The sequence below is a fragment of the Idiotropiscis lumnitzeri genome, chromosome 4, assembly GCF_059441095.1.
Source record: "Idiotropiscis lumnitzeri isolate Australia: NSW breed Sydney's pygmy pipehorse chromosome 4, RoL_Ilum_1.0, whole genome shotgun sequence".
In the NCBI taxonomy this organism is placed as follows: Eukaryota; Metazoa; Chordata; class Actinopteri; order Syngnathiformes; family Syngnathidae; genus Idiotropiscis; species Idiotropiscis lumnitzeri.
This window is the reverse complement of record NC_142394.1, coordinates 22,219,809-22,234,143: the sequence shown is the minus strand read 5'-3', so window position 1 is coordinate 22,234,143 and position 14,335 is coordinate 22,219,809. Positions and strand designations below refer to the sequence as shown.

The following is a 14,335-nucleotide window of genomic DNA, read 5'->3' as shown; positions in this document are numbered from 1 at the left end:
GAGCAAGTGACCAGGTGCCTCTCTCATCTCCAAGCCAAGAAGGAGGCAACAGCACCATGGAGGAGACGTACCTCCTCAAGCATCCGGGCGTGAAGAAGAAGATCCTGGCTGGAGGCACTGGCCCGCTGCCTCACTTCCCACCTGGCACCAAGGTACTGGTCACATGACCAAAAGGATTTTTTTTTTTTTTTTTTAATAGTTCAGTTGATTCTCGGGTTCAGGAAGGATTTTTTTTTTTAACAATATCCACATAATCCTAAAGCTAATTAAGGACCCATTTAACTCTTCATGATCTCCTTAACTGTTGAATAGAAAAGAACAAATTCCCTTGAATTAAATCTGCATATATGTGTTGATATGCACGTTTAAAAACGACTCGCAGACCACTTGGGGGTCCGGTGACCTCAGTTTGAGAACTGCAGCTGTGTCACATTTAATTGCCATCAATTAGATGGTTGTAAAATATTCCCGACGTGTGGGAATCGTTTGGTGTCTGGCACTGACACACACCAGCAAACATTTGGTCAAGCAAACTGCGACATGTTTAATGGCAGCGGCTCTGAGTTTGTCTCTTGGTGTCTGTGGGGGGTTTCTAGTTTTTATGGGTAGTTGTCCTCATTCTCGTCACATCCAGCTATTGGCATGAAGCCTAGATTCTCTGACAAACATTTTTCATGACAGTGCCAGCATGGATTTCCACTCTTGAGCATCTACATTATTGTGTGTGTGTGTGTGTGTGTGGGTGTGTGTTTGTGACCTACCTGCTGAGGCTGCACCTAATAGTAAACACTGTTATCACTGCATTATATACTCAGCCAGAACAGTTGTAAGTAGAACATGACGCATTCGTTTTTACTCGTATGATTAACAGAACATTGAAGAGCCACTTAATTAGGTACACCTGGTGCAAAATGACATCCACTACAAAATGGATAATTAATTGCTCTGTCTTGCTTACAAGCGATTGTAAAACCTACCTATTTGCCTGACATGTGGATATTTCGCTGACTATTTCATCAATTTCTGATTAAAGACGTGGCAATGTAACCGCAACTGTAACATTTTTGTGTCTTCGCATCGCAGCTGGTTTTCCATTTCCAGACGCTGCTGGACAACTTTGAGCGCACGGTGGTGGACGACAGCCGACTGGCCGGCAGGCCTGCCGAGATCTTTGTGGGTAAGATGTTCAAGTTGGAAGTTTGGGAGACGCTGCTCACGTCCATGCGGGTCGGAGAGGTGGCCGAGTTCTGGTGCGATGCCGTTGTGAGTTGGATCACACGCACACGCACACGCACACGCACACGCACACGCATTACACCCACTATCGCTTGTCACCAATGAGAACAAATCTGTGAGTAATTGACCCCTCCTAGAAGCTTTTAATTGTCTACCACGAGATGGCGCCAAAGCACTACTTATGTCAGAATGAGACTCCTCAACTCACTCCAACATGTTCTTTGTGCCAGTGGGTCATACTTTGCCCATCCCCGGCATAAATCCTGAACACAAAGGTTAAAGCATCTCATATCGAGGCACGCCGCATCACCTTATGTCACCCGCCGTGCTGTTTTTCCTGGAGCGCCGCACTGACTGAAGCTGCTTTTTGTTTTGCACAGCACACAGGTTTGTACCCCATCGTGTCAAAGGGGATGCGGCTGATTGCTCAAGGCAAAGACCCCCTGGAGGGCCAGAGGCACATGTGCGGCATGGGAAACCTCTTCCACTATCACTCCACTGGCTTCCCGGAGCTGGATGAACTCATGAGAACGCCGCAGCCGCTCATCTTCATCATGGAGCTGCTACAGGTAAAGAAAAATTCAAATTGCTCTTCAACTCGAAAACTGAGCTTTGACGTCAACCCACCAGGGGGTCCACCAACAGCAGCATCCAAAACATAAGTTTCACAAAGCTTATCATGTTCCAGCAGACAATTGTATGTTACGATTTAGCGCTTCCTCGTTTTCGCTCCTGCTCTTTTATTCAGTGGTGGCTTCATCTGGGAAAAAAAATCATGCTTGATGCCTTACCTGGAGATCAACAGCACTTATAAGGAAAACAAACAGTATTTGCTCTCTGTTAGACCTCCGCCAAGGCTGAAACTTTTTTTTTCTCATAATTGGTTGGTCTGTATTATGTAAGCCACTTTCTGGTGGGCTCATTTTCAGAATATCCCTGAAAAGCTCATGTGTGATAGAAATTGACAAAGACGGAGACCGACGACATTTCTGCAATAATTACAGGTTGTTTGTAAATTTAGTTATATAATCCTAAACTAATCTCTGATTTTTTTGGGCCATTTTTGTTCTAGTTATGTTGTTCATTTTTGTTATAATAATCATGGTAAGACGTACTCCTGCTTCAAGATAGGACCGTAAAGCATGATTAAATGTCCCCCCCGACCTCTCCAGGTGGGCGACCCCATGTCCTACCACAGGGAGTCGTGGATGATGGAGAAGGACGAGAAGCTGAGCACGGTGCCCCTCCTCCACATGCGGGGCAACGCGCTGGTCAAGCAGCGGAAGTTCCGGGAGGCGGCCAGCGAGTACAAGGAGGCGGTGTTGCTGCTTAAAACGGTCCAGTCCAGGGTGAGCGCATGTGGCTTGGCTAGGAGGCGGCATTATGCCGTCCTGTAAATTTTCGCGATACAGATACTGGCTAACGATATCGGGCCGCTAACTGCCTTATTTCAATGTATCAGGTAATTGTAACGGCAGCCGATACTAGCCACCGATACCAAGGTGCTCTCTTGTGGCAGTTTTACAATTTACTAATGTGCCACTACGAACATTATATTTTTTATTTTCTTTCATCTTTACATTTATTTTCGCACTAACCTGCTTTCATCGACTCATAAAAATAAAATGTTGCTATTATTCAGTGCATTCATAAGATTTATTTTTCCTGCTGAATGCAGTGCTATTCTCTCTTGTAGCCTACAATTTTGTACTAATGTCTCTTTATTTTGAGATATGAATGGAATTTTTCCTCTAGATGGTTGTATTTTATTATATTTTATCCGGATTCCATTTAACAAATATGTCCCATTTTGATTAGGTAAAAATAAAATCTATATTCCTCAATATCAGCTGATATGAGATACAAATGCAAAAAAATGTTAGCCTTATCCATTTTCATTGCATCTTGATGAACTTGAAAGATGAACTTGTATTATTTTGCACGTCAATTTATTATTTTTTAATTTTATTTTGCACCTTTGTTACTGCATCACAAATGACTCCTAAATTACGAGTTAGTTGTTTTATTTTGGATTTAAATTTGCTTTTGCTAAGTGCCTGTTCTGCCGTTTGTCAGAACTAAACAAAAGGTCTTTACTGAAATTTTGTAGTCATTGGTTTAATTGGAAATTTTATTTATCAAAAGTACAAGTGGAGTTGAATTCTCACTGGCATCGGTCTAAAAGAAAAAAAAGTATCCAACATTCCTAATTGATTTGATTGCAATCCAAATGGGGAATGAGAAGATGGGCAGAGTGCAGCTTTGATAAATTCACAAGCTCCACGCCGGGCGCCCGCACACATCCTATTTGGAGCATTCAATCAATGTTTCAATCGGTGCTGAAAGCTCCCAACATATTCAAATATGCAGAGGCCTACTCGCTCTTTCATTTTCCCTCCTTCCACCCGTGCATGCAGGAGATGCCAGGCGACGCCGACTACATCAACTTGGCGCGCATGATCGTCCCCCTGGAGTTGAACTACTGCCAGTGCATGCTGGAGCTGCACGAGTACTACGAGGTGATCGAGCACGCCAACGAGCTGCTGGACAAACACAAAGGTGGGTGACGCGCAAGCGGACGTTCGCCAGGCGGTTTGACCGATGTCGCTTACGTCACGTTATCAAACGTCGTGCATTCACACTCGACTCGAAGTTCCAGGATTTTTTTTGTCTCCATTGGGGCTTAAGGCGATGGGGCTGGGGCTGAGAAATCTACTTTCAAAAAGCCCCAGTGTAGCGACGTCCCTGCACGCTTTTAAAAATGCAAAATTTGTTTTGCATATTTGATTCACAATCAACTAAGTTTTTGCGTAGAGAAGGACAGCATGACATCAACTAGAAAACACGCTCGCGCTCCAACTGTGATCTTCATTTGTTCTTTCAGACTGCGTGAAGGGTTACTACAAACGAGCCAAGGCCCACGCCGCCGTGTGGAACGAAAAGGAAGCGCGCCGGGACTTCAACATGGTTTCCCACCTGGACCCCACGCTGGCGTCGCTCGTCCACCGAGAGCTCAGGGCCTTTTCCGAGCGCATGAAGGAGAAATACTGGCAGGAGAAGGACGCGTACTGGAACAAGTTGGACGCCGCTGATGAAAAGGAGGAGGTGGATGAGGAAGAAAAGAAGACGGATGCCCAGGATGGAGATGAAGGCGGGAAGGACGACGGGGGTGATAAGACGGAGGGGAAGGACTGGCAGCAGATGTTACGTCTGGTCATGCTGCTGCAGGAGCAAGGAAACATCCTGATGAAAGAAAAAGGTTTCCAAGAAGCTTCTATAAAGTTCAAGGAGGCTTTAGATTATGTGGATTGCCTTCAAAATAAGGTTGGTGTGACGATAAATCCTCACAAAATACACATTTACTTAAAGTGCAAGTTTGAGGTAAGCTTGGCCCACCGTATTTTGAGTAATAAATCCATTTTAAGAATACTCACGTTAGTTTTTTAACACAAATGTCTTAGATTCATCGTTGGACCCAAAGCAACTCCCTAACACTGAAAATGCTTTTGCTCAGCAATCACCGGTATTCTTCGAACGAAGAACCACAAGCTGCCAGTTGCCTTTGGAATGCATTGCTTATAGTCCAGTGGGCCGCTCAACTGACTTAGTTTTTGCATCTTTCAGTAAAATGCCTCTGTGCTGAGTGGCGATGCATTGTTTGCATTCTGGGAAGCATCGCAGTGCCCCCACCCAAAAGAAAATCGGGCATGTGAATGAATCAAACCTAAAATATCAATGAAGCTGATCTTGGTATCGAGCAGGTCCTATCAAAGAACATTTTACATTTTTGTGAAGGCAGAGCTTTTATTCCCCGTGCCTCTCATTAGACTGCACAGGTGTGCTTAATATTTTAACCATGTAGCGTGTACTCCGCTCTTGTTTTTTGTTGTTCTTACTAAGGTGCATCAGTGTCTTCTTAAGTATGCAGGCATCGTGAGCCAGCAGCAATGCGCTCCAAAAATAACAATTTGACAGCGACAGCCCTCCCACAAGCAACCTTGCTCTCCATCAAGCCCTCGTCCTCCTCCTCTTGCTCATTTTATCGCACACACCACGCCACCTTCATTTCACCTCTCCCCTGACAACCGCCTCTTGGTCAAATGTCCTCAGCAGGTGCATCGAGGCGATGAAGACTGGGAATCTTTGGAAAAAGTGCGCCTGCCTCTCACCCTCAACCTGAGCCAGTGCATGTTGGAGCTCGAGCAATACTTGCAAGTGGTGCAGCTCAATGACAAGCTGCTGGAAAGCCATCAAGGTAATATGGAAGACTGTGTTTGTGTACGGGGCGCAGTCAGTCTTTTGATGTAGAAACGGATTTAAGAATATTTTCCTCCGACACACTTTTTTTTGGAGTTGAAATATGAAGATTTCTCAGTCAGCCCGCAGCGTTGTGTTTGCTTTCATGCGGCTGCAGCGCTTGATCTCGCTGTTTACAAGAGAAGATGTGTCACTCATGACTTCATATTGGTTCCCTTGGCAACCACCTGTGGGCACCGCATTCAAAAATCAGTTCTTTCTTTATTTCAACGGAGAAAGTTACCTGATAATGATACTACTCTTCGAAACTTTGAGGTCACGTAGAATGTTTTGACTTTTGAAAGAAAAACTGTTGCGGGTCTTTAACACTTCCCAAAAGCAAACGACGGAAGTTGCCATGAACCAAACTGATGAATCAGTGCGCAACTTACCGTCATGGCTGACGCGCTCCATTCTGCCCTGAAACATTACAGCGATCCATTTCCACAAATTCCAGGCTCACTGAAATACATCAAACCTGACATTTTTCACTTGTTATTGCTTAAAAAAATGTCAAGAAATTTCTATGTCCAAATATGCTCAATTTAATATTTTTTCAAAAATCGTTACCGTTTGTCTGTCTTCACGTTGTCTGGTATTTTTTACAAAATAAAAAATAAGTTTTCGAGCCAATCTGTTAATTTTCTTGAACCGTCTGAAGAAGTGTTGTAAAATGACTGTTGTGCAGCATCATGTCGCCTCAAGATTGAAAGTCTGCATGTTTATTAGACAAAACAAAAGTTTCTGTAGGTGAAAAAATAATCACAAATGAGGCAACGCAAAACTGTTTGCTGAGGGGGTCATCGTTTTTCTGTTGTTCACTTCAGGCCACTTCAAGGTGCTCTACCAGCGTGCTCGGGCGCACGCCGCCTTGTGCAACGAGGAGGAAGCTCGGCGGGACTTGGCCGCCGTAGAGAAGCTGGACCCCCAATTCAAGCCGTCGGTCCGCCAGGAGCTGAAGAAGCTGGGCGAGAACCTTCGCAGCATGCACGCCCACCAGAACAAGACCTACTGGGATGCCACGCGAGAGAAATGGGGGCCCGGACTGGCCCGGCGGAAGAGCGTCACGCGGGAGATCGGCGATAGCGAGGAAGAAGCGGACGAGATGAAGCAAAGATGTCAAACCAACAAGGAGGAGGAATTCGCTAATGAAAAGACCGTGAGCACTGAGGTTACGCGTGACGACGGCCGCACGGTGAGCACCGCTGTTGCTAGCGATAGCGTAGCCAGCGGGAGATCAGCTTGAGATCAAAACATGAAGACGGTCAAATGCCAAACAAGAGCAGCGGAACAAAGGTGGGCGAGGTGATAAAACAAGGAAGGCGTGTCAGTCAATCAGAAGAGAGCAATAAATGGAGGTTGTCTTTATGGCAGCGGGAGCGATAAGGAGCAAAACACACATGGAGGAAGTATTTGATGCACCTGATATTGATTTTTTTTTCTTTGAAATTATATTGTAATTAATTGGTGACCTTTATCGCTCATTTAGTTTTAGTTTATGTTAGGATGTGATATTGTGCAGTACAGCAGAGGGAAATTTGAAAGGACGGTTGGCGAAGTGACCAGAGATGATGAATCTCCCTGGGAACGAGGCTTCAAAAGAGACAAGAAAAAGAAAAAGACGTGTTGCTATAGTGATGGCTGGTAAATGTTTGTATGACCTCGGTTCGGAGCAATAAAAAAAATTTAAAAAAATCAGCCAACTGTGTCCGGTGAGTGCTGTAACTTTGAGATTGTAAGTCTTCGTTGTTTAAAGATTTCTAAATAGGGTTTGGGGTTCACGTTAAGGTTTCAAGTTACGATCTCAATGTATGGTTTGAAAGTTGGGTTCGGATTTGAAATTAAGGTTTCAAACAAGAGTTTGGAAGTAGTGTTAGGGTTTCAAATTAGGGTTTTAAGAAAGTAAGATTTCAAAGTAGGGTTCTGGTTTCAAAGCATGTGAAGTTTGGTTTGGGTTTCAAAGTAGGATTTTGAACTTGGGTCAGGTTTTCAAATTAGGGTTGTAAACTCGGGTTAGGGTTTCAAATAGGGATTGATGTTTCAAATTTGGGATTGAAACCAGTGTTATGGTTTAAATTTGGGTTTGAATTTTAATCTAGGGTTTTAAACTTTAACTTGAACAAACCCTGACGTGAACGCGCATATTTCTACCTTCGCCAACAGTTGGGCGCCGGGTGCAAAGCAGGACCATTTGGAGTCACAACTCACATTATTATTGTAATTATTCTAACACAATTAAAATGTACTTAGCGGTACTTAAACACACACACAGGAAGACAAATAGAAACTTTTATTTTCTGTACACAAAAAAGAGTAGAAAGCATCCAGTAGGTTTGCGCTTTACTTTACAGTACACGTTCCCAAAAGAAAACATTGATTGGTTAATGAGGTATATCCATGGTGATGGAACAAAAAAACCCCAAAAAAAAACCCATAATCAACAGTTTAAGTGTGTTGGCGTAAATTTGCGTGTTAAGGTTGAACAGGTGATTGATTCATCGATCGATTGATTAGATTCAGACACACAACAGCTGACATGAGGGAGGAGATAATGACAAGTGTCGTTTGTATTTATGTATTGTCGCTATGATTTCTCATTTGAGGCGAATAAAAAATAATTGAAAAAAAAGTAATTTGGTGGTAAAATGTCAGCTTTTCAGCACAACTTTTATTATTTGCTTTAAAGATAACCACAACTTTAAAATTTGTTTTAATATTAGGGTTTCAAAAGTGGTTTTAATTGACTTTTACTTTAAATCATAATACGATATTGTTATTTGATTCAGGATATTGTCACACAAAACGTTTTTTTAGTAAGACAATTTATATAAAGAAAATTACAAGATAATTCAAATAACACTTTGCATTGGTAACAAAAGCTATGAAATTATTAGTTCTGTCGTGGGAATTCACATAACACGTGTTGCTGCTAGCAAGTAGTCAAGAACTTTCCGAATATAATAATTGATTGTTTAATTTCAAATGTATTGTCATGAGAACAACTTGCGTATTGCCCGGTTCACTTTTACTCCTCTCATTTGCTTGCACCAGTGATTCTCAAACTAGGACCTGCGGGCCGTAGTTGATGATTTTTTCCCCCCCAAAACTTTTTCTTTTTTTTTTGGAGCAATGGTTCTCAACATGTAGCACTTGACCGTTCTCTAGCCATCTGTGAAAAATGACTTCAATCTACGTATTTTTATACAGACAAAAAATGTCTTTGTCATTGTCAAGATTAAGACGTATTTCCTAAAATATTTGTTATTCCTGTGTAATACATTTTCCTCGTGTTTCATACGGACAACAACAACAACGACGATGATGAGGAGGAGGATCCTCACAGCTGAACGGCTTCAGGCCTGGAAGGTGGAGAGCGTCGCCCTTTAGCACATCCCCCGTACGACTATTAGCATTTGTATGAGTAGCCTGTCACCTTTCCGCGCAACTGCATCCTTGTGGGCTGTTGCCTAGCAACCGCATCACAACTAAAACGCCGATGCCAACGGAGAAAATGTCGCAAACACCCAAGGTCACAGTCTGCTTTTTAAGGGTCCAAGCTGCATATTTTTTTTGTACATAGTGCATTGTGTTGTGACAGGCCTATCAAAGTGCATCGCCCCCGGCAACAAGAAGAGCGAGGGGCTTTCTCCCCCCCCCCCCTCGCCTTGTCTGTCAGATCTCTATGAGAGGAGCCCCACTGAGCATTGCGGCTTCACGCACATTTTGACAGCAGACAAACAGTCGTGATGTGTGCTTCTTCCTCCAATTGTCAAAAGAGCGCCAACGCTCAGCTTGGATGGACTCGAAGTGTCAGGCGGGGCAGGTGTGTGATTATTGTCCTTGTAAAAGCAAATTTACTAATATATAGCTAGTGGCTTTGACGCACATGTTTTACTTAAGGTGTGCATGTGCAATTTATTGACTTTATTCTCGTAAAGCTGACAAAGACTTTTGTTATTGACAAAATACAACTTTTCAGTCGGCTTTTGGGGAGTCGATCACCAATCAGTAAGTTTCTAAAACACGATGACGCAACAACCATCAGTGCTCACGCTCATACCTTGGGGCAATTTAGAGTGTTTTTTTTATTTTTATTTGACTGCTTGTATATAATAAGAAACCTTGGATTGTTGACGATAGCAGCGATTGTGGTTGCATTAACGTCTGATCAGTGACGTCATCTGTCGATCTGCAAATTATGACATTACAACCGATCACTGATTTTGGATTAAATGCAAAAATATATCCGATATGTGTAAAGTCTAACCAGCAGATTTAGCGTCTTGAAATGGCAGAACATTTCGTTCTGTCAGCCATGCATGTCCTTCATTTTCCTGCCTATCAGACAGCCGATATTATGCTTCCCGCCATTCATCGTTTGGACTAAATTCAGCCGGTGGTACTTGGGAGTATTTTTTTTTTTTGGGTGGTACGTGCCGTAAAAAGTTTGAGAACCACAGACTTCGACAATTATGGAATCAGGCTGCGAGTTTGTCCCATTTCTGCCTCTTGCAGTAAAAGTGACTTCATTGAAACGGGAGACAATGAGAATCCATACTAAATGACAATGAATTTCATTTGCATCTGGCGTGAAGCGGCGGCTCGCCATCGATCGTATATGAACGGATGCTGTGACTGAAGGAGGAAAGCGTGAGCGCAATGGCGGCAACGACAGTGACAAGCAATTGGAGAGGATTAGAGCGACGGTGTGTGAGCAAACAGAGCCGCCACTCTGGCTGTCGTACATAAATAAATCAGGGATTGAACTGATGATGTGTCGCTCGTGCAGCGTAAAAAAGCTGCCAGCGGGCGCAGTGGGCAGCCGCAGAGAGCAACCGCAGCCTGCCTCTTCTGCCTCGTCGGGAAAAGACGACAGGAAAACCTCCGCTTTGGTATTTCTCACAGAAGTTGTGGGACGGATGGAGAAAGCAGAGGTTCTCAAACCTTTGGGGTCCACGCACCCCAGACAGGGAGGTATTTTTCAAAAGATTTCTTCTTAATCATAAAACCAGTATAAACTACTTGAAATAACCCAGGATTTAGAAAGTCGCCCATCTTTTTGGAGTTTTTTTTTCTTTTTTAGGAGAATGTTGTAATGTTATGTACTCATTTTATTTTTTAGGAATGGTCGTTTTTGCAAGGAAAAATAAAATATTCCTTCAGTGAGTAAAGTAAAAAACTTTTTAAAAAAATGAGTTGCAATATTTATGATACTTAGATTATAATTTCTCAAGAAAAAAACTATATTCCCCCCCCCCAAAAAATTGGAATCTTTATAAGAAAAAGTAATATTTAAAAAAAAATGAAAATCATGTATTTTTTCAAGAAAAGATGTTTGTAGAAAAAGTCAGTCTTTCTGAGACTAGTCATATTTTCTCAAGAGCAATAATTACGAGAACAAGGCCATACTTCCTAAAAAACTAAATTTCTCCTTTGGAAGAATTCAAATTTTTCAAGCGGTCAGAATTTTCAGGAGAATCAAGTTTTATTTTTCTCAAGAAATGATTTTGCAATGAGAAAAAGTAATCTAAAATGAAGTTTAATTTTTTTCAAGAAAAAGAATCCTAATCTTTCCAAAAATAATCAAATTTTCTCCAGAAAAAAATAGTCCCCCCGACTACAAGTCAGAATATTGAAAAGAATCAAATCATATTATCTCCCTCAAGAAGTACGAGACTTTACGAGAACAAAGTTTTATTTTCTCGAATATAAAGTCATTTTTCGCAAGGACAAAAGTTATACGCTTACGCTCTAGGGGTATAAAGTTGTTTATTCTCAAGAATTTTTTTTTTTTAATATTTCCGAGAATAGCCATATGTTCTCAAGAAAATATGAATCAAGGGGAAAAAATTTTTATCTTTACTGAAACAAAATCAAGTTTTCTCAAGAAAAAAAGTTGATATAAAACAAAAGTATTTTTCAATAAAAAAGACATAGTCTTTACCATTTATTACTTTACTTTATGACTTTGTTGAGATTAAATCTCATAATTATCCAAGAAATAAGGGACATTTTTCCAAAATGTGTCATATTATGTCGTTAAAGTCAAAATTGAACAAAGGAAGAAAGTCACGTTTTAATCATTTAATTTAAAAAAACTTCAAATCATGTCTTTTATGGAGAAAACACTCCCTTTATTTCTCACTATATTGTTAAAAACATGCCTTTTGTTCTTGAAAAATATATCACTTTATTACCTTACGCCCTTCGTTCCAAACCCCCGCCTCCACAACTTTATTCAGATTTACGTAACATTTCACAATCATATTGGAGCACTTTTTTTAAACAATACCACAATATTGTCTTACCCCCAAGTGACGGCTCGTGACCCCCGGGGGTCCGAAGACCCCAGTTTGAGAACCACTTTTATAAAGCTTCACACTTTCAAACAATTGTCACATGCACCCCCCACACCCCCACACACACACACACACGTGTCTCCGTCCACTTGGCTAACTCCCTGACGCTAATCTACCTTTGGCCAGCCGACACGGCGTCGGGCCGCAGGCCACCGAGGAGCTAAGCCAACCGGCCGGCCAGCCAGCGCCGCGCTTGGGCCCAACAGACATCAGCCTTCTGCAGTTTGCATGACAAAAAAGGCTTGTTAGTGCACAAAGTTCCAGTTCAGGGTTTAGCTGCTACAGTGGTCACCACAGACGCTGTAGCAGGACCCAAACCGGGCCAGGAGGAGGTCCTACAGACCAGGGGCCATGCCGGCGTCCGTTAAGGCTGCATTTAGATGTGAGACGTGTTGCCTGAAATGAGCAAGAGGCGAGGGTGATGGGGTGGGAAGAGAGGCAAGAATGAGATTTAGAGATTTAAGTTTGCAAGCAGAATGTTACGACCTTATTACGACATGGATTAAACACCCACCCCCCCCCTTAAATCTAAAAAGGCTGTGAAGTGAAGTCATGTGGATAATTTCCAGATGCATTTAGTGGAAATATTACACACAGTTGTACGACAAATAATCATACTTTCCAAAAAAGAAGATGTTGGGCTTCACTAAATTAGAGACAAAACAACCTAAAAATGAAAAAAATAAATAAATCAAGACTCAGGAATCTTTGCCAGGACTTTCCCCACCTTCATAAAAAGAAGCGATTGATGTTGCAATTTTCTAAAAACAACGACAAAGTATTGCTGTTGCACGTACGTAAAATGAAGAAAACAACTACGTACTAACCCTGCACTTCTCTAAAAACATTTTTGGAAAGAGGGCAACTTTTAATTTTGCACTTTCCCAAATGGAAAAAAAAATACATTCCTTGACAAGAACAAGAACAATAATTTCAGTTGCACTTTCCCAAAGAGAAAAAAAATACTGTAATATATCTTTACACATTTAATTTTTTTCATTGCGCACATTGTTGAACAATCGATTCATTCCATGTTGGAATTAGTCTGTTAGCATGACATCAAATGTGGAAAAAGGGAAGCAGTGAAGAGTATTTGCCAGTAAGCAGGCTGTGATTAAAGTAATCCCTCCTTTGTGGCGGCCCAGCAAATTGCCTTTTTAAATGACACTTTGCAAAGAATCTGACGCTGACTCGCGGGCTACGCTAGGATGTTTTCATTGCACGCCCCCCCGCCACCTCTCGCAACCTCCCACTGGGCGTGGATCACATAATACGGAAGGAAGTATTGATTAAGGACTCACACATTGCTTTCCATGGCTACAAGAAGTTCTTGTCATGTGCGACATGTGCGGCCCAAAACAAGAAAAAAGTCAAGTCCTCCTGGAATGCCTGTCTAAAAATGTGTTTCTAACGACTTTATTTTAAAGGCATTGCGTAAGCGGCAGCTTCCTAAAGTTAGCATGCAAAATGCTAGACATGCTAATAGAAATTTGCATAAATTAAATTGTAAACTTTGAAACACATAAACACACATACAAACAGCAACATTATATACAAGTTGGAAAAATTAACATGGGCAGCAACTCACTAATAATTAATATTATTATCTTTATCATTATGAAGCGGCATAAGAAAACGTTTACAACAAGACAATTAGGCATGTAACAATTATGTAATAACACGCTTTACACGGAAAATGTTCTCTCTGCCACACGTCTCATTTATGTTCCGATTTATGACAACTTCCTCTCTAAACAGGAAGTTAGGTAAAAAAGGTCAGAAGTGATTTTATCATAGACTAGCCTCACGAAAGCTCCAAGACAACGGAGAACATTCAGCAGTCCAATGAGTCCTTAACAGGCAAAGTAAATCTAATGATGTCGTTGAAAGATGATTATATTGATTTCATCGACGTTTTATACCATATTTACGATAAATATCGTAAGATTTTCTAACGTAAAAGGTTGTATACTGAAACACTAAACTGACCAACCAAACGCTACAATTTCCTCGACTGAATTTCTGCTAGCTTGTTGCTAACATATACAGCAAAAGGCCATAGACTGGTTAAAAAACTGTATACAAATTGTGCTAACTAAAAAAAACTAAAACTAAATTGCTACCATTTCTTCTTGCCCTGAATTCGGCCGCATTGCTCCCATTAGAGCAAAGTGCTGTCTGACTTGCTGTTGCACAACGTGCGCAACTTTTAAGTTCAGACTTGTCTGTTTACGCTGAAAAATCTATTGAGAAAGCGAGGGTTGCAACATTGAACTGTTGTGTGTGGGGTGTGCGCGCGTGTGTGTGTGTGTGTGTGTGTGTGCGCGCTGCCATTGAACTAACTCACCTGGTTCGGATGGGAAGACGTTTCTCAGCTGCTCGATGACCTCCTGGAGCTGCAGCACCGTGTCCTGCTCGTGCTCCATGTCGTCGCCTAACACACA

General features: G+C 41.9%; 2 protein-coding genes across 4 annotated transcripts in view; one reads left to right on the top strand and one right to left on the bottom strand.

Moving 5' to 3' along the window:
* The first annotated feature begins 8 nt into the window (after nt 1–8).
* On the top strand, nt 9–7,199 carry LOC148338576 (aryl-hydrocarbon-interacting protein-like 1). The gene is made up of 8 exons (XM_088293752.1): nt 9–152; nt 1,084–1,263; nt 1,617–1,805; nt 2,409–2,585; nt 3,654–3,795; nt 4,121–4,560; nt 5,347–5,491; nt 6,360–7,199. Exons 1-8 carry the CDS (start codon nt 57–59, stop codon nt 6,776–6,778), a joined length of 1,788 nt encoding a protein of 595 aa, XP_088149878.1. The 5' UTR covers nt 9–56; the 3' UTR covers nt 6,779–7,199.
* A 2,364-nt stretch (nt 7,200–9,563) lies between these two features.
* drp2 (dystrophin related protein 2) overlaps nt 9,564–14,335 on the bottom strand; it is a 157,349-nt gene continuing 152,577 nt past the window's right edge. For all 3 annotated transcript variants that reach the window (XM_088293437.1, XM_088293438.1, XM_088293439.1), the window contains 2 exons: nt 14,239–14,325; nt 9,564–12,287 (listed from right to left, as the gene is read on the bottom strand). In XM_088293437.1, the coding sequence (XP_088149563.1) occupies nt 12,268–12,287; nt 14,239–14,325 (107 nt within the window). In that variant the 3' untranslated portion in view covers nt 9,564–12,267. The remainder of the gene's footprint in view (nt 12,288–14,238; nt 14,326–14,335) is intronic.